This window comes from Rhinolophus ferrumequinum, chromosome 22 (genome assembly GCF_004115265.2).
Source record: "Rhinolophus ferrumequinum isolate MPI-CBG mRhiFer1 chromosome 22, mRhiFer1_v1.p, whole genome shotgun sequence".
Taxonomy (NCBI): domain Eukaryota; kingdom Metazoa; phylum Chordata; class Mammalia; order Chiroptera; family Rhinolophidae; genus Rhinolophus; species Rhinolophus ferrumequinum.
This window is the reverse complement of record NC_046305.1, coordinates 41,662,518-41,681,643: the sequence shown is the minus strand read 5'-3', so window position 1 is coordinate 41,681,643 and position 19,126 is coordinate 41,662,518. Positions and strand designations below refer to the sequence as shown.

Genomic DNA, 19,126 nt, shown 5'->3' with positions numbered 1-19,126 from the left:
TAGGACATCGAGGCAGCCACGACAGCACAACTAAAGATATTCATGAAAGAGGACTTCCAGAACTGCTTCAGAAAGTGGCAAGAATGATGGGATAAGTGTGTTTGAAACGGGGGTAATTTGAGGGAGATTAATGGCAATGTGTCTTTTACTGTAATAATTTTTTAATTTAAACATTCACTGTATTTTTTATCACATCTTATAATCTTTTAAAATGATTGGATTTATTAAAGAACTCATCTTTATCACATATTGAAATCACAGCCATTCAGACACTTGTCACATAACCCATGATATCTGTCCTAATAACAGCACTTCTAATTAATGTTTCCAATAGAGTAAGAGCCAGTGTTTTTGAAGTTATTTCTAAATTAATCTGAAAAGCAGATTATACTATGTGTATATTCTTCATTCTGCATTTTTAAAGCTCTTTCTTAATCTGTTTTCTTATTTTATATTCATGCTAACTTTGTGGAGATGATAAAGTAGAGGCCCTTTGCCCTACTGATAAATTCAGAAACAAAATTTCTAAGAAGGTATGTTAGAGACTGATTGGTTGTTTACCAAACCATTTCCTTTCACCTCCTAGGTGCATAGCTTGACTATATTTCCCAGCCTCCCCTACAGCCACATATGGTCATATGACTGAGCTTTGACCAGTGGATTGTGGGCACAGTGATGAATGTCACTTCCAGACCTGACCCATGAAACCTGCCACACAATTCTGCATACTCCCTGTCTCTTCCCCCATCTGCTGACTGAACACAGAGGATCCAGTAGAAGATTCCAAAGCCTGTAGCAGTTTGCAGAGCCACAAAATGGACAGTGCTGGATTCCTGAACCACCTGTGGAAGGCCATCAACCAAACATCTGCATTGGACTGCCATGTGAGTGAGATGTCACCGTCTGTTGTGATAAGCCACTGAGACTTGGGGGTTATTAGTCACATCATTTAGCTCACCCTAACTAATACAGAAAGGAAATGAATTGTCCAAGTTTACCCTTTAGAAGCGATAAAGCATAATGTTGAACGGGACCTTCTGCCCCCTACCTGAGGGCTCTTCTCATCAAATCAGCCCAGGTCACAGGCACTTGGTACCTCCAGAGGCTGTAAGCCTATCCTTCACTATTCTAAACGTGACGGTTTCCTCCTTAGCCCAAGCACGTCGCAGCCCCACCATTTCTCCCTTCCCTTTCCCCAAGGAGACCATGGCCTGGGTTTGCTCTTTCATGGGTTCATCTTCATCCGATGAAAACATCTAGTTTATCTAACACCTCACCTCTGCCATAGGAAGACTTACCCCCCCCTGCAGAGGTGAGTTTTTCCAGTAAGAGGAGACAGCGCTCCAATTTCCCACCAATGGACTCGGTGGTTGGAAATGTGGAAATGGTGACAGGGCCTGTAGCCTGAGAACAGGCCAAATGCCTGGGAGTGAGGATGGGGGCAAGTTAATTTCTTCCTCTGAACACAGTAGGTCCGCAGCAGTTATTAGTCACCTCCACTCCCTGGCTTTTCGTAGGCTGATAACTACTGGTTCTAAGTTAGCACAGCCCAGGCTGCTAGAAACTTAAAATCTTTGTGAAGAAGCTGTTCTTCCCCTTCTTCCTCCGGGCAAGACAAGTTTTTAAGACTGAGAGAGAAGTCAAAAAAAGGAAGAGGGGAATGCAATTATATGGGGAAAAGGAAAACTCGGCCTAGAGATGTGGACCCAAGAGGCATGGGGAGCTTTCTTACTATCACAGTCCAAATTTCAGAGTTAGAGGCATAAAGTCATATTTCTAGAGGTAGGCAAAGCCCAAGGTTTCCCTACCCCTCATTTCATAGAAATGCCTCCCCATTTCATAGGACCAGCCTGACGAAGGAGTATGGCACTAGAACCCAGCCCTCTTGGGTCCTGTACCAGTGCTCTTTGCACTTTTCTCCTCTGCTTGCAGGTCTGACGGCAACCACTCTGTTCAAGCAGTTGGAGTAGCAGATGTAATTAGGATACTAAGTGCTAGAGAGCGTGGTCCCTAAGGACCCATCTCTTCATGACCTTGGGCCACCCCTAAACCTCCCTGAAGGCCTTCCTGTGCTCCTACAAGAAGCCAGCTCCCAACACCCATTATGGTCTGGCACAAACAGTCTCTCAATGCCAAGGTGAAGCTGGAGTGGGGACACCTCCACTGAGAACTCCAGAGCATCTGCGAAGGGAACGCGTCTCCAGACTGGAAAGGCATGGAAATTTCCCTGAACCCAGAAGCATGCTTGGAATAGTATCAACGGTGGCATCACCACTCCAGCCCGGCCTTGTGAGTGAGGCAAACCTCAATCAGGAGATAATTAGCTTGCTGTTATTTATTCCCTGCACTAATCAGCAGCCCACGGTGGAGAGGGCTCCCACCCCCAGAGCGGTGAGCGTTGTTGGGGACCTTTAGTTACCAGCCAGGAATCAAGTAGCAGAAGACAAAGGGCTGGGAGAGAGAAAGAGGGAGGAGGAGACCCGACCCTAGGACCCAGGAGCTGCAGGCCTTTTGCACAGTGCACAGATCCCCCAGGAGAGGCGGCATCACCGGGAGCCCCAGGCAGTGCTATGCTCCTCTGTGTTTTGTTCTTGGGGTTGGGTTCTGGTCGATAAAGGGCGGCTGGCGTTCAGCTCCCTGTTCTGCCTCACTGCAGTCAAATTGCCTTTTTCCAAGGCGACTTTCAAAAAAAGATGACATTTATCAAAACCTGCTGAGTGGTGACCTTGGTGGGAGGGAGAGAGGACGGGTGTACTGTCTGTGGAAGCAGGCAAAGAAATGAGGAAAACCTGGAGGGAAGAAATGCTTTCATACCTCAAAGTTGCTGGAACAATCCTGGGGAGATGGCTCTCAGTTTGAGGACGTGCTGACTGCACTCCTTCCTGCCCCCTTCCTCATCCTCACCAGCACTTTCTCACGGGCAGTCCCTACCTCTCCAGCCAAAATAATAGACTGATGATGCTCCATTCAAATAACGATCTCTAGGAAGGGTTCAGACCTGTGACTTGATATCTTTGCAAAACATAGAACCTTAGCATCAGTAGCAGTTCCAGAAGTTCTATGTAGAACAAACTAAGAGGCTACCATTTGGTTGGAAGGCAGGGAGCGAGGGGAGCAGGAAAACTTGTCCTGGAGCTGTGTTTGCATAGCAAGTACATTGGGGTTTTTTGGTTTAGTTTTCTGACTATTGTACATGTATTTGGAGCGGCATGGATAAAGCCCTACCAAGTCACTTCTCGGCCCCAGCTCTGCACAGAATACCAGAGTTGGAAGGGATTACGGGTCATCTGGTCAACCTCTGGCCCTACATAAGACTCCTGCACAAACTTGCTCCCTTCTCTTCTCTGGTTTTCTAAGCCCTTTACACACGGGCTCTTATATCACCTGCCACCATGCATTGTGACCATCTGTGTCTCCTTTTCTGTCACCGAACCATGGCACTTGAGAACAGAGACAGTTTCTTATGTGTCTATCTTTGTACTTCACTTTTCTACTCCTAAATACTCACAGAAGTTCTTGTTATGTGTGAATGGGGGTGTGTGTGCGATAGAATGAATGAACAGAAAAATGAAGGGACATCTGTGCAAAGTAGTCATCCAGCCCCTGCTTCAGTGCTTCCTGTGATGATGAATGCATTATGTCAAGATGGGAAAGATCCATTATTGGACAGTCGAAATGTCAGAAGATGTTTCTGTACATGGAATGGAAATCTGCCTCTCTGAGACTTCTACCCAGTAGGACAGTTCTTCCCTTTAGAGACCCAGAAGAACAAAGGTCCTCAATCTAGGATTCCGTGGAGAAGCCTTAAGAAGACCCCTACCCCCAAGAAATGTGTGCAATATGATGTGTGTCTGCCCACGTGCCTAGGAAGATGGAATCCATTGGTTTCACAAAGGAGTCTATATTAATCTATATTATCAAATTTTAGAGCCACGCTTCATTTGTTTACTCCCTCTTCCTTGTGAAAATGTATACTAGACAAACCAAGAGGCCTCAAACTGCTTACTCTCTTAGATTTTTCCCTCCTTACTTTTCCAAAGAAAGCAGCTCCCAAGTTGTTACGTATCTTGAGCAAAACTAACTCTGCTACTCTAACCACAGATGAATAGATGGGGATTAATTCACATACCAAAGTTAAGTATGTATGGGTTGGGGCACACAGAAGGCCAAAGGAAAGGGCTTCCTAGGGATTTTGCTCAAAAGGGTGTTCCCTATTGGATGGTGATAATTTGATTCATTCAAAGCCTCTTATTGGGGAAGTAAACATCCTGGTGGTACCCACAGTAGGTGGGTAACTTTTGGTTTGCAAGCCTTTTTCTGCCATTTCAAACTACTGTTTCAATTCTCCAAGTCTTGGAAGCAGTGGGCTTAGAGTGACCACAGCTAATATGGCAACGTCCTAGCTATAATAAACTACGAATAAAACCTCTCTTTCTGAAACCTATTAGGTATGACTCTTGGCAGTTCCAAACATTCTGACTAATTGCCACTCAACTTTTTTTTCAGCCACTCAACTTTTCAGAAGTGGTTATTATGACTTCCTCCCAAAGTAAAATTTTCTCATTGCTAAGCCATCCTTCATATATGAGCTACCAAAGTATTCACCTACATTCTCATTTAATCCTCAGAAAAATCCTATAATAGTGGTTCTCAGATTTGGGGTATAAAGAATCACCTGGCCTCACCTTCAGTACAGATTCTCAAGCCCCCATGTCCAGAGGTTCTAAGCAAGTCTGGAGTGGGCCTTGAAATCCTCTTTTGAAACAAGTTCCTTAGAGACTCTGAGGTTGGCAGCCTGAGGCCCACACAAGGAGAACGTTGTCCTGATGATCAAAATACTTCCCGGACTCCTCCCATGAAAATTCTGATTCAGTGGATCAGAGGCTCCGGAATTTATACTTTTAATAGGGCAAGTATCATAACTTCCACTTTGTATGTGAGAAAACTGAGGCCTAGAGAGACTTATCCACAGTGATTCAGCTAGTTGATAACAGGGGTGAGACTAGAATCCAGCTCTCTGGATACTCAGCCCAGTGCTCTTTCCTTTGGGCCACAGAGGCCATACGTACACCCACACAGAGTCCTGAACATAACAGGCAATTGACAGAAAGTTACACTGAGTAGAATCCACATGCTTACTTTCTAGGTCCGAGAGAGAAGAAACGATTTCTACAGCATATCTGCATCCCACTCCACCCAACCTCACCCCAAGGCGGATAACACAGTGGTCTCCCGTAGGGGCAGAACAGATGTTTGTGAGACAGTACATTATGACATGATTCCTGGACTGTTTACTGCTTCATCAACAACCTCTGGCTGTACTACAGACTGTAAATGAGCTGCCCAGAACTGATCGTGATGCTCTAGCTATGGTCTGACCCAAACTGAGTGCAGCAAGAGCTCCCATCCCCGTGGTTTTAAGGATTGCTGCCTGTTCCGGGGAACTGGACCTTGCCCTTCCTGCTAACAGGAACTGACTGCTCTCTTACTCACGCTGGGCCCATCTCACTCCTCAGCCTTCACTGTGGCCTCCTAATCCTAGCCTCCCATTCATCACCAACAACACTTAGAACTCTGCTCTGCCCATAACCTGGGCCTGAAAGCCCTGGAGAGCACAGGCCACAGATCACGGTTTTCTCCCTGGTTCTCTCTGCTTTGCACTATCCCTGGAAATGGCATGGTGCATTCCAAAGATGTCCTAAACAGGAATGAAGGACATAGTCCACTCCTACCTCCCCACATTTATAGAGCGCCTACTGTGTGTTAGAGACTTTGCAAGGTGCATGAACTCATTAAATCCTCACAACATAGGTATGCTTAGTGTGCCCATTTTACAGGTTAAGTAACTGGCTCAAGTCACAAAGTGAGTGAGTGGCACAACTAGGATTTGATCCCAACTAGCCTGGCTCCAGAGACAGTGCTCTCAACCACAAAGCTACACTCCCTCTCCAGGTTAACTCAGCTCTGCCATGAACCAGGTATGAACTTAGGTATCACTGCTTAGGTATCTTTCAGCACTGGTAGTCTAAACTTCTCTCATTATAGGTAAGGACCAGACCAATGAACATGATTAGCCTGAGAACCGGCTAAGAACAGTAAGTGGTTGAAGAGTAGAAACTTCAAACATAAATGAATAGGTAAGAACTTCAAGAGTTAGTCAAATGGCCTTAGATAAAGAAGAAAAATCCTTAACTATAAGCTTAACGTTTAGTTTAACTATAACCCTTCCCCAATTCATAAAAGCATTGACTTCCTCCGAAACTGGAATATTAACTTTCGAAATATACTACCAACTAGTCAACGATTCATATCATTTGAATTAACTGTGAAATCTCACATTAGTTAGAATTTTAGATATAACGCCTTTAGAAATCAAAAGAGAGGGTTGCATGTACAGGAAAAGAGAATATTTTCAGACTTAGGATAAAACTTAATGAGAAAAATTACTGAGCTCCTTTTGGAGGACCTCCTGGTTCTCCAGACCCACATGGCAGGACCTCCAAGATTGTCTTGTTACAATGCCTTAGAACCAGTCTTCCATGTCTGGGAGGGTCTGGTCAGCTGCAGGCTGACCTCAGCCCTAAAGGCTGAAATAACATTTTGAACCATGAATTTATTTGTCAGCAATATTTCCAACGTACATCTATCTGATGACTCAATGCAGGACTATTTTGAGATGACCATACGTGGGTGTCAAAAGTCAAGAAAGTGCTCATGATTTAGCCATCAGGATTGATCACCTCAACGGAAGCAGAATAATAACCCTGATCATGAGCATGAGCTATAGATTAAACAAGGTGCCTTTGGATTTATTTGACAAGCCCGAGAAGCCCAGGACACTGAAAGGTGTTTATAGCACCCATCCACCTACACCAGTCATTCCTTTTCCGCTCCCTAGTTAATATGCACATCCTTATGGTTTCTGCAACTCAAGTATAGCTCCTGGAAAGTGTTGAGGTGGATGGAGAAGGGTAAGAAGTAGCAAAAGGGGAGTCAGATGTCAGTTGTCCAAAAAGAGGAACTATATGCCTCCTGATCAGTAAATAATGGGTAAGCATGCTAAAGGGCAAGTTAAAAGGGTCAGTAAAAGGGTCAGTGAAATGAGCGAGGGCTTCTGCAGGTGGGGGTTGGGGGGGGTGGCAACAGGAATCCTCCAGATTGAGCACCTTCAGGGAAAACCAGAAATGGAAACACGGGTGAACTGCTAGATTTAGAAAGGGCTCAACCCCATGGTAAGGGCTTAAATTTCAGTGCTTTAAGCAATACTTAACAAAGGACTCACCTTTATTGCCACCCCTCCCAGATAGCTTCATTTTAGAGCCCCTTCCTTTTGGAGAGGCCCCAAGAACTACAAAAAACTGTGCTGATATTAGTAACACTACTGGGTTCTCCAGAAAATGCAATTTTTAAAAAAAAATTTAAATATTTTTTAACATTAACAAAATTTTTAAACTTAAATTTTTATTTAAAATTTGTAAATAGTTTGAAATTGTAAAAGATTGTTAAGCCAGAGAGGAAGAGCTTGAAAATATGAATGAATGTTCCAAACAGACAATAAATACCCTAGAATGTGGGAACCAGGCAGACAATTGCTCAAGGTAAACTGTATATATGTTGACAATAAGACCAGTGGCCTCTCCTAACTCTCATGGAGAAAACTACAATGCTTAAAAAGACAATACTTATGAATGACAAAGCACTTGCCCAGCTGTTAGTTCAATTGATCCCCCAAAATATTCCTATGACATAAGCTCAGGTGCTATTCTTGTTCCCTTTTTACTGATAATGGAATGAGATTTGAAAGAACAAAGTGAAATACCCAAAGTCACACAGCCAGTATACAGCTGTGACTTCTCCAAGCCCAACTCCTCTACTCCATCCTTACTCCTACACCAGCCATTGAGACTAACATATAATAAACATGCTAATGTAATGCAATTATTAAATCATAAATTAATTCAACATATTTTGAATGCCTATTAGGAGCCAGACCTAGGGCAAATCACTGCTCTCAAGGAGCTTGCAGTCTAATGAAGAAGCACACATGTGAACAGACAAAATAGTAGTTCTATAAGGACATATGTATACAATGTGAAATGGAATCACGGAAAAGAACACCTAACTGTGCCCAGAAAATTAGACTACATTGTCCTAAAGAATAGTGGCCAGCTGCATAGTCTTTAAAAAGGAGTCAAAATGTAGCTTCTTAATAGGTATCTTCCTCCAGTATTCTCCAGCTCTGATTCTGATGGCCAGTACTAGTTATTGAGAAAGAAAAAAATACTTCTAGTGTAGAGAAGAGCAATTCATCCAGTCTCGTAACATGATAGACATATCCAACGTCTTTTGCTCAAATGCTGAGCTGACCAAACAACCTTCCAAACTGTATTTAAGAACACTTGGTTGATGATCCATTCCAGCAAAAGGAAATAAACACTCACTATTTATACAGTTGCTATTTATACTGCCAAGGTCCTCTTTTTGTTTTGAATTAATAGACAGTTGTTCTGGTCTAGAAGGCAGTTGCGGGAAAGGTATCATGAGTTAATTCTCTATACCAGTGCCATCCAATGGAATGGAACTTTCCGGGATTATGTTCAATAGGGTAGCTAGTCACATGTGGCTATTGAACATTTGAAACGTGGCTAAGGAAACCAAGGAAATGATTTATAATGTGATTTAATTTTAATTAATTTAAATAGCCACGTGGTTTAGTGGCTATGGCTTCGGCCAGCACAGCTCCAGACCCTTGCTATTCAAAGGGTGGCTTGTGGACTACCAGTGTCTGCATCACCTTATTAGCTTGCTAGAAATGCAGACTCTCAGGCCCCACCCTAGACCTAATGATTCAGAACCGTCATGTTAACAAGATCCCCAGGTGGACTATATGCACATTAAAATTTGAAAAGGCCATAGTTACCTCTGAATGAGCTGGAAAAAGCGGGGGGAGGGGGGGGGAACTGAGCACTGTATCTGTGGTGACCTCTCTAAACTGCAGACACCCACACTTGAGTCTGGTGTCCAGCATAAGGGGCCTTCTTGTTTCTTTGTATCTGTCTCTTTTCCATCCCTTAAACTTAGCAGAAAGGGGAAGTGGGAGAGAGAGAGAGAGATCTAGAGCAAGCGCCTGGAACACTGGGTCTAAGGAAAGTTAGTGAAAGATATGGGGTTCGGGGGGTGAGGTGGCAAGGGCATGTGTTTCTTAGGGACACTTTACAAAATAAAATGATGGAATTTCCTTGATAATTATTGAATATGGATGATGGGCATATGGGAGTTCATTGTTTTATTTTCTCTACTTTTGTGTATGTTTGAAAATTTTCAAAACGACCAAACAGATGTGATTTCAGAGCTGATGTGCGAATGTGATAGCTAGACTCCAAGGTGACCCCTGCCCGTGAGATCCTTTGCGTAATCTCCTTCCATATTGAATCAGGGCTGGTCCATGTGACCAAAGTGGAGGTAACAGGGGTGACCTCACAGAGCTAAGTCATTGTAACTTTTGCATTGCTCTCTCTTAGATCTCTTGCTCTGCGGGAAGTCAGCTACCATGCTGTGAGGACACTCAAGCAGTCTGGTGGAGAGGTCTTTATGGAGAGGAGCCAAGGCCTCCTGCCAACAGCCAGTCACAGGAGTGAGCCACTTAAGTGAGCTTCTGTGGAAGTTGATTCTCCTGCCCCAGTCAAGCCTTCCAATGACTGTAGCTCATCTGACGTGTGATTGAAACCTATAAGGGACCTCCAAGCCAGAATGTCCTGCCAAAATGCTCCTGAATCTCTGACCAAAAGAAACTGTGAAAGACAATAAATGTACATCATTGTATTAAGCCACTGAATTTGGGGTCATTTGTTATGCATCAATAGAGGACTGATGCAATGTCATTTCAGGATTTCCCACTCCCTGACATCCTCCCCACTTTATCACAGGTGCCTGAAATGAACAAGAAAAAGATCTCTGCACACTATGTATAAGGTAAACATGCTAATACCCCTTTCAGAGATTATGCATTCACTTAAATTCATGGCAAAACGTGACAGATATAAATTCTTTTTCAAACTCTTAGCAGACTAATGTATTAAGACATTAATTTCAGTCTTGCTCTTGCTGTTGTAAGAAACCAGAAAGAATAAAAAGGTAATTTCTCGTTCAGGGTTTACCATCCCAAAGCTAAAGTCTTGAATTGTAAGATCTGGGCTCTTCTTCCATCCCCCCTCACCCCATGCCCAACCCCCAACATACTATGAACAACTTCTTGGTGTTTCAAGGGCCACCCTAAAGAAGACCCCCACCCCTTCATCTTGAGGATTAGGTAATAGAGGAACTATGCCGGAATTGCTCCAAAAGGGGAGGGGAATGAGCTGCCACTGGTTCAGGAAGAGAAACAGCGGGCCAGGCCCAAGGCTTGAATGACTTCCCCAGGCTGGAAAGGGTGTTGAAGTTTCCAGGAATGGAAACCTGTTCCCGGCTTCTACGCAGCCGGTGTACGTATGTGTTAGGGGCGTAATGAGGATTGCTGAATGGGGTCTGAGGAAGTGGGATCCCTGGGACCTGGGCAAGCACCAAAGCCCCCTCCTTATCCCCACCCCCCATTCCTGCCTCTCTGGCTTGCAGACTGTGGAGCTGTGCTCTTCACTGGTACCTCAAGGGTGGTGGTATAATGGCATCAAGACTGAAAAAACAGAAAGTCCTTCCCTAAATCTTTCCCTAAAATTGTGGGACTTCATAGTCCTAGAGAGAGGGGAGCAGGAACCTCCGATGGTGACTAATAAATTTCCCGCCAACATTGACAGGCGGGAGCTGAACCAGATTTCTTTAATTTGTAAAATTAAAAGACGTGTTACGCTTCTTGCCCCGGAGTCAGTTGCAGCAAATTCACTTCAGTGGGAGCCACTTTTCCTGAGAGTGGTTTTGGTAAGTAGGAGGGGGTTGGGGGGTACGGGGATGCAAGATGTAATAGAGAAGTCAAGGGACCAGATCCCCTTTCCTTACAGTTTCCGTCACCGGGTCCCGACCCCCGACACAGTCCAGGAGAGACTGACCCTGCGCGCTGCCGCGGGTCGGGCTCCGACACAAACACACGCACGTGCGCCCCGCCCCCGCGCGCGCACGCGCCCCGAGGCTCCGGCGGCGGCGACGGGCACGCGCGCGGTGCTGCTGCCCCCACGCCGCTCCCTCCGCTGGGATCGCGGCGCCTCTGTCTCCCTGCACCACTCCACGCGGGACCCGCGGACCCGGAGGCGGCGGCCGTGGTCGGTGGACTCCGGGGGGCGCAGCAGTTCAGACGGCGGCGCCGGGAGGGGGGCGCAGCGGAGCTCGGCAAGTCCCCGGGAGGCGATGTCGCCGGGCGCGGGCCCCTGCGTAAGCCGGGCGCCGCGACAGGCCGGCCGGTGAGGCGCCGCCGGGGGAGGTCGTGACGGAGCGCCCGGACCCGCCATGGGCTGAGACACGTCTTCGCCGAGCAGGTGCAGTGACCAGAGGTCCCCGGGGGAGCCCGCCCCGACAGGCCCAGGGGACCATGAACCCTGTTGGGACGCCCCTACCCAGCCGGTGCCCTGTTGACCTTCCTTCAGCAGCTCCCCGAAGGCCCTGCTGACCCCGCCTCCAAACCGGCCAAGCAACCCCTGTGAAACCAACAGTTTCTGGCATCCCGGGCATGCCTCCATCCTACACTCCTGTGGCCCGGCCCAGCAGGCCCTGTGCCCACCTCCTCTGGCCCAGTATTTTGAGTCCACTGCCTGCACAGTGCCTGGGACTACCCGGCACCTCTTTCTCTTCTAGCCCAAAGGGGGAGGGGGGGTGCGGGAGTGTCAGGGTGATGGGGAGGAAGATGGAGGAAGACCGAGGGCCAGTCCTTTCCTCCAGCGGGCCCTGGTGACCATAAACTCATCTTCTCAAGCCTGTAGTGACAGTGACTCTTCTTACCCCGCCAGAACATGCCCGGGTGACTCCCTCCCAGATCTTCCTAGTGGCCTTCCTCACCCTCCCCAGTGACACTATGCAACCCCAGCGTGACCTGCGAGGCCTCCGGCTCCTGCTGCTGTCCTGGTTCCTGCTCCTCTTTGAGGTGGCCAGAGCTGGCCGACTGGTGGTTAGCTGTCCTGCCGCCTGCCTGTGCGCCAGCAACATCCTCAGTTGCTCCAAACAGCAGCTGCCCAACGTGCCCCACACCCTGCCCAGCTACACCGCGCTGTTAGACCTCAGCCACAACAACCTGAGCCGCCTGCGGGCCGAGTGGACCCCCACACGCCTGCCCCACCTGCATTCCCTGCTGCTGAGCCACAACCACCTGAACTTCATCTCCTCTGAGGCCTTCTCCCCAGTACCCAACCTGCGCTACCTGGACCTCTCCTCCAACCAGCTGCGGACACTGGACGAGTCCCTGTTCAGTGGACTACAGGTACTGGAGGTGCTGCTGCTTTACAATAACCATATCATGGCAGTGGACCGCTCGGCCTTCGAGGACGTGGTCCAGCTGCAGAAACTCTACTTGAGCCAGAACCACATCTCCCGCTTCCCGGTGGAACTGTGTGGGCTCCCCAAACTGACGCTCCTGGACCTCTCCTCCAACAGGCTGAAGACCTTACCATTGTCCAATCTGCAGAAGCTGCCCGCGTGGTTCAAGAATGGGCTGTACCTACATAACAACCCCCTGCACTGCAACTGCGAGCTCTACCAGCTCTTTTCACACTGGCAGTACCGGCAGCTGAGCTCCGTCGTGGACTTCCAGGAGGACCTGTACTGCATGAGCTCCAAGGAGCTGCACAATGTCTTCAACCTCAACTGCAGTGAGTACAAGGAGCGTGCCTGGGAGGCTCACCTGGGAGAGACCTTGACCATCCATTGTGACACCAAGCAGCAGGGGATGACTAAGGTGTGGGTGACACCAAGCAATGAACGGGTGCTCGACGTGGTGGTCAACAGCACAGTGACAGTATTTGAGAATGGCAGTCTTCAGATCAAGGGGGTGCAGGTTGAGGACGGGGGTGTGTATACCTGCTACGCCATGGGGGAGGCTTTCAATGAGACACTGTCTGTGGAGTTGAAAGTGTACAATTTCACGTTGCACGGACACCACGAAACCCTCAACACGGCCTATACCACCCTGGTGGGCTGTATCCTCAGTGTGGTCCTGGTCCTCATATACCTGTACCTCACCCCGTGTCGCTGCTGGTGTCGGGGTGTCGAGAAGCCTTCCAGCCACCAAGGAGACAGCCTCAGCTCTTCTATGCTTAGTACCACACCCAACCACGATCCTATGGCCGGCGGGGACAAGGATGATGGTTTTGACCGGCGGGTGGCCTTCCTGGAACCTGGTGGACCTGGGCAGGGTCAAAATGGCAAGCTCAAGCCAGGCAACACCCTACCAGTGCCCGAGGCGACAGGCAAGGGCCAGCGGAGGATGTCAGATCCAGAATCAGTCAGCTCGGTCTTCTCTGATACGCCCATTGTGGTGTGAGCAGGATGGGTTGGTGGGGAGATTCTGCCCCAGGAGAGGTAATGCACCCCTGAAGGATTTGAGGGGAAGAGAGGGCTGGCTGCCCAAGGGAGTGGGTTCCCCCTGACCTAAGGGAATTGGTCATGGTCACAACAGCAGGCAAGACCCCAAGCCGGGTGTGGCTGCCATGATTTTCAAATATGGATATATTCTCAGGCAGAGGCTACACCCCTACCCAAAGCCCTGGCATTGGTGGAGGAAGAGGGGCGTGTCGGAGTTGGGTGAGAATGAGGAAGGGGTGGGGGGAAGAGCAGATTCCCTAAACTTTTTCGAGGTCATCCCTAGCTCCTCCAGAGAAAATCATTTTGGGGGGAAAACCACTTTTTTTTCTATCTCTGCCCACCCACACCTGTGATGGAGGTGTGTTGGGGGAGCTTCCACAGGAGCTACATTGGGGAAAAGCTGTAGTTATCTTCTCTGGCCAGGAAGTCACACTTCACAGCTGGGGACATTGGAGACCTTTAGAAAAATGAGTCAGGAAAAGGCTGAGACCTCAATCAATAACACTCCCCAAAGCTGCTGTGAGACTTTCCACTAATGCCTTCCTTTTTCCCGCTGGCTTTGAGTGGAGGGATCTTTGCAGGAACCTGGACTGTTGCCTGTCTGAATGGCAATGATATGAGATGTGGTATCTGTGCCTTGTCCTGGGACCAGTGGCACAGAGGGGTACAACATGAACTGAGGAGTCCGTGTCACAGCATAAGTAGCAGCACAAAACTTGTAGATGGGGGATACACTCCAGATTGGCTAATTTTCTGGTTGGCGAAACCCTTGGCTAGCATTTGGTTCCAGCACCTGTGTGTCAGACTGGGGTGGGGGATACTGAAGGCAGAGCTATTACGGATGCCTGCCAGACAAGGGATGTGGGACCACTTCACACGAGGAGGAGGGTAAACCAGCATCTCTTATGTAGCATCCAGCTGGACCTACCTGACTTTCTGTGTATGCCGTCTCTTCATTCAGTCTCCTTAGCAAGCTCAGGTGGGATTCTGAGTTTTCCCTAAAGCTGCTCTGCAGAGGGTAGAGTCCTGGAAAGTCTGGTCCCAGCTGGGTTAGACTGAGCTTGGGGATGGAGAGGACCAGGTATGTATCTCCTCTGTGTTGACAAAGCTGCCTGGCTCCTCTCAGAGATCTCATATCTGCCACAAAGCCAGAGCATGGGATTCCATCATCCAGGAGGGTGGAATTGGATACTCTTTGCCCTAGAATGGCATTCTGGAATGTGGCTTAGAGTTCTGCCTCTCCACAAGGTTCCAGGCAGTCTTGTAACAGAGACAATCAGTGGTACTAAACTTGCAGAAGGGAAGCTCAGCCACCTCCATCCCTTTCAGCCAGAGATCTATGCAGTTGTGCTCATCAGGCCAAAGGAACTTAAGAACGGGCCCAATATTCCACTCCATCAAAGGTTACAGAATACTTTGGGCATGGAGATGGCTGCTCCCTTTTAACTTCTCCCTTTGACTAGACTCTAGGTGTTGGGAGACGGCTGCTCCGAGCTTTGGCAAGGGGACGAGCAGGGCAGAGGTGAAAGTGTTCTCTGACGTTGGCCTTTTTCAGTCTCTCCCCCCACCAAGTTCCTTGTCCAGTGGAAGTTCTCCAGGTCTTCTGGTGTATTGAACTGCTCCTTAGATTCTAAGAGGTATCATTAGTCTGCGGGGCAGGGCTGCTTGCGAGGAGGGCCTGACTCCTGCTGCCTAGTAAGATTGGGGAAGGGGACTGGAGCTCAACATCTTCCCCTCGTCTGCTCCTGGGAGGTCGACTGCTGTCCATCCCTTATTAGTAACCGCGTTTTGTTGAGAGGTGCAGCATTTCCCTCGAGTACTTGCATGCTCATAGATACGCATGCTTATAGGTACGCATGCACACCAGCGCCTTGCCTCCCACCAGGACAGGGATTCTTTAGTCCCACTAATGTCCATTTTCAGAATGGCCTCCACCTATGTGCACAACTTCATGCACCCAACTTTCTTGCCCTATAGGAGAGACAGTGATCACGCCAGGCTCCCCAAATACAAACTCTTAAGACTTTTAATTTCTGAACTCTCTGAAGCTTCACCCACATCTCCATGGTACTGAATAACTTCTCTGCAAAGCCTGGACTTAGGAGAACCACAGGTTGAGAACCTTGGGAGAAGGGATGATGAGGGGCTAGCCCATTCTTCAGCCTCCTCAGAAACCTTCCTTGGATTCAAAACAGTATCTATGAGAAATACAAGTACAGCTAGGTCAATGAAGGATCCAGAAGGAAACTGGCAGAGGACCCAGCAGCTTTAAGTTGCTCTTCCTGTTAACTACCCTAGTGAGATAGGCAGGAGGGAAAAGTTGTCTGGTTCAATTCCAGAGATTTCTGAAGATTTTGTTAGTGAAGCTCTGAGAACCAGGACTCCCTCCTCAGACTTACAAGGGAGTCTGGGAAAATGTCACCACCGTGCTGCAGTATCCCCTCCAGGAGCCATCTTGGGCTCTGGAAAATCTTTCAAGTGACTGTCACAGGAAGCAAGCCTTCTGGGGCATTCTAGCTGAGTGCCTGAGGACCAGTAAGGCCATTTTCTTCAGAAGTCCCACCCAGCTAGGGAATAAGAAAAGGCCCTGATGCTCCAAATCCCCCTACTATTTCCACTAGTTTGGCCCTAGTTGGAGAGACTGGAAGATGTGCCTGCCTGATCCACCATGACACTGAACTGATAGCCTCTTCCATGGTTTCAGTTGCTAGAACCCAAAGGTAGCTTTCTACTTGGAGGACTTGGTACTCAGCATATGTAAGCTCGCTAGAACCCTGTGTAGGAAACTGCCATATCTGGTTACAAGAAAAGGCTGAGAGATCATCCTTCCCCTCCTCCCACCCACACCCATAAACCAGACGTGTCTCCCAGGAAGCAGGTGTCCCTGGAGACAGAGTACGACAATCTGTCCATGGGACTATTTGTGACCTTTTTTCTTTGCCTGTATTTATGGGTCTCCTAGGAAGGGCCCAGGAGAGGGAACACCCCAGCTGGACAGAGGACAAAGCCAAACTGATTCGTTTTTCTGTGTGTTCTTACCTCTGTACTACCTTGTAGTCCTGCTGGCGAAGCAAGCTGGCTTCCCCGTGTCCAGGACGCTATTCCTCCCCCTTGTGTATACCCAGGCTGGCAAACCTTGGAGCCTCTGGGCTCTGAAAACTAGACAATGATCATTAAACCTGGCTTGAGTCTCTGTTCTGGCATAGTCTGTGACTGATTTCTCTTTTCAGCCTGTGGATGTAAGAGTTCAGTGTCCCTCAGAAGGGTGTGACCTGTGTCAGGAGAGAATGTTGAAATGCTGTTACAAGGGCATGGGTAGAATCCATATCTAGGCATTAAGATAGACGAAGCATCGGCAAACTTGTTCTGTAAAGAGCCAGAGAGTAAGTATTTAGGCTTTGCAGGCCACACAGTCTCTGTGACAACTAGCTGTGCCGATGTAGCAGGAAGGCGGCCCCAGACAGTACATAAATGAATGAGTGTGGTACTGGTCCAATCAAATTGTATTTATGGACATTGAAATTTGAATTTCATGCAATTTTAATGTCATTTTGAGTTTTTTCAACTATTTAAAATGTAAAAAACTCTTATTAGCTCACAGACCATACCAAACCAGGCAGCAGGCGGTTTGGGCCAGCAGACCCTAGTTTGCCAACCCAACATTCTCAAAAGAAATGTCACTGACACTTTTGTAGGAGTTTAGAAATTCCATGACTCGGGGCAAGAGCCTGTAGATAATGAAGGCTTCCTGGATCCCTGGGGAGTAGGGTGGCCTCCCTGCAGAGCTCTCTTAAAAGTCTGGCTCAAGCCGAGTATTATGGAAAAATGCTTGGACTGGGTTAAAAGAAATGGTGGAGAGCAGCTCACTTCCACAATATTTTGATTATTACCGGTATATTTTCATGTTGTAGATGGTAACCACCTTAGTTTGGCTGAAAGTTTATTCATCTAATGGGCAGGTTAATATTCCTTGACAGTTCATGTGTCCTAGGCCATACAATGGACAGAGAAACAGCTTCCCCACTTTCTTGGTACAGACACAGCCCAGCAGAAACTGGACTGGATTCTACTGAACTCTGAAGATGCAAATTCTTTGTCTCCTCCCTTGGTACTTCTGGAAGGGCACTGTTATGGTAGATTCCAAAAGGAGAGGAAATGGTTTAAGGAAAAAAGAAATTAAAAGAATCTGAATTTGAATAATTACCTAATTTCTTACATTGAAAAAATCTTGACCAGATGGCAGCCTTACTCTCTGGACAGTTGTCTTTTTCTCGTTAGGAGAAACCACCAAAGTGGTGAGGGATGGAGACACTTTACACCCAGCCACATCAGTCAAATCAACCTTGACAGGCAATGAAAGGACAGATGTTGATGCCAGAGTGCCCCAGAGTCTACATTTATAAGCATGTTTCATCTTTGCAAAGCAGTTTTTGCTCTGGCTGAGTTTGGCCAGGAGGATGAAACTGGTAAAAAGAACAAGTCTGGGGCAGATGACTGGGAGTGACCTCGTGGCCGGTGCCAAGCCCGGTCTCTGGGCCTGAAAAGCTTTTTTTTTTTTTTTTTTTTTTAACTTTATGTGTTTTTTTCAGGACCCATCAGCTCCAAGTTAAGTAGTTATTTCAATCTAGTTGTGGATAGCATAGCTCACAGTGGCCCATGCAGGGATCAAACTGGCGACTTTGTTAAGAAGCTCAGCTTTCCGGCTGTCCCAGGGTGGGAAAAGTTTTGATACTTCTCTCTCCATCATCCCAAGGAAGTGCATGGCTGCATCTCCCAACCCACTCACAGGAAATTCCCTAGATTCTGGCCAAGATGTGCAATTTTGTTTGCCGTGTCTTGCAGCACCTCCCCTAGTTCCTGTTAGGGGGCGTTTCAGGGGAGTGGGTGAGGCGAATGTGACAGTTGCTTTTGAAGAGGATCGGCCAGCCTCGTCTCTCTTCTTCCTGATCTCTCAACTCCTTTCCTTTCTGCAATTGGAGTTCTTGTAGCCCTTCTCTTGTCTCCCAGGAAACCACTGGTGAAGCTTCACTTTGCCCACCCACACAGCAGTCAAGGCTCAGGCCTGTGCAGTAGGATGGTTGGCTCTTCTGGTCTGCCTACAATGAGCTTATGCTGGATGCTTCCTCTCCTGGGCACTGAGAGAGGAAGGCTAAAGCAGCTGCCACGTGCAACCCCTTCAGGTTTATACACTACTGGGTGGAAAATGGCTAGTGGTAAAGATGCTCAGACTTGCCCTGGTCTGCCCTAACTAGTCTACATCAGCCCGGTTACTGCCCCAGAATCAGAGGGCATGGAACCATGCCTTAGAGGCGCAGTCCTCAGGGATCCAGGATGTGGAGCCCTGCCGGGACTCCTAGGCACCCCACAGTTCTGGAAAGCAGAAGGTCAGAGTCAATGACCCCAGTTAGGGGTGTGTGCACGTGCAGGTGCGCAAACACACACTCAGGTTGCGGAGCACTGTAGCGAGAGAGAACTCGGTGCCGCTTCCCCCGCCTCCCGCTGCTCCCTCACTGGGCAGTTTGCTTTTGTGTGGGTCTAAACAGGAAGGTGTAGCCCAGTCCTGGGTATCCGTAGATAGCACCATGAGATAACTGGGAATCGCTTAGAGAGAGAGAGGTGTGGGGGACCC

At 48.1% G+C, this 19,126-nt stretch overlaps 1 protein-coding gene across 1 annotated transcript; it reads left to right on the top strand.

Moving 5' to 3' along the window:
* Positions 1–11,153: 11,153 nt before the first annotated feature.
* AMIGO1 (adhesion molecule with Ig like domain 1) lies at positions 11,154–16,690 on the top strand. The gene is made up of 2 exons (XM_033093030.1): positions 11,154–11,462; positions 11,931–16,690. The coding sequence occupies exon 2, from the start codon at positions 11,996–11,998 to the stop codon at positions 13,454–13,456; it is 1,461 nt and encodes a 486-aa protein (XP_032948921.1). The 5' UTR covers positions 11,154–11,462; positions 11,931–11,995; the 3' UTR covers positions 13,457–16,690.
* The last annotated feature ends 2,436 nt before the right edge of the window (positions 16,691–19,126 follow it).

Coding starts and splice junctions, on each gene's coding strand:
- AMIGO1 (XM_033093030.1), top strand. CDS start 11,996: ATGCAACCCCAGCGTGACCTGCGAGGCCTCCGGCTCCTGCTGCTGTCC.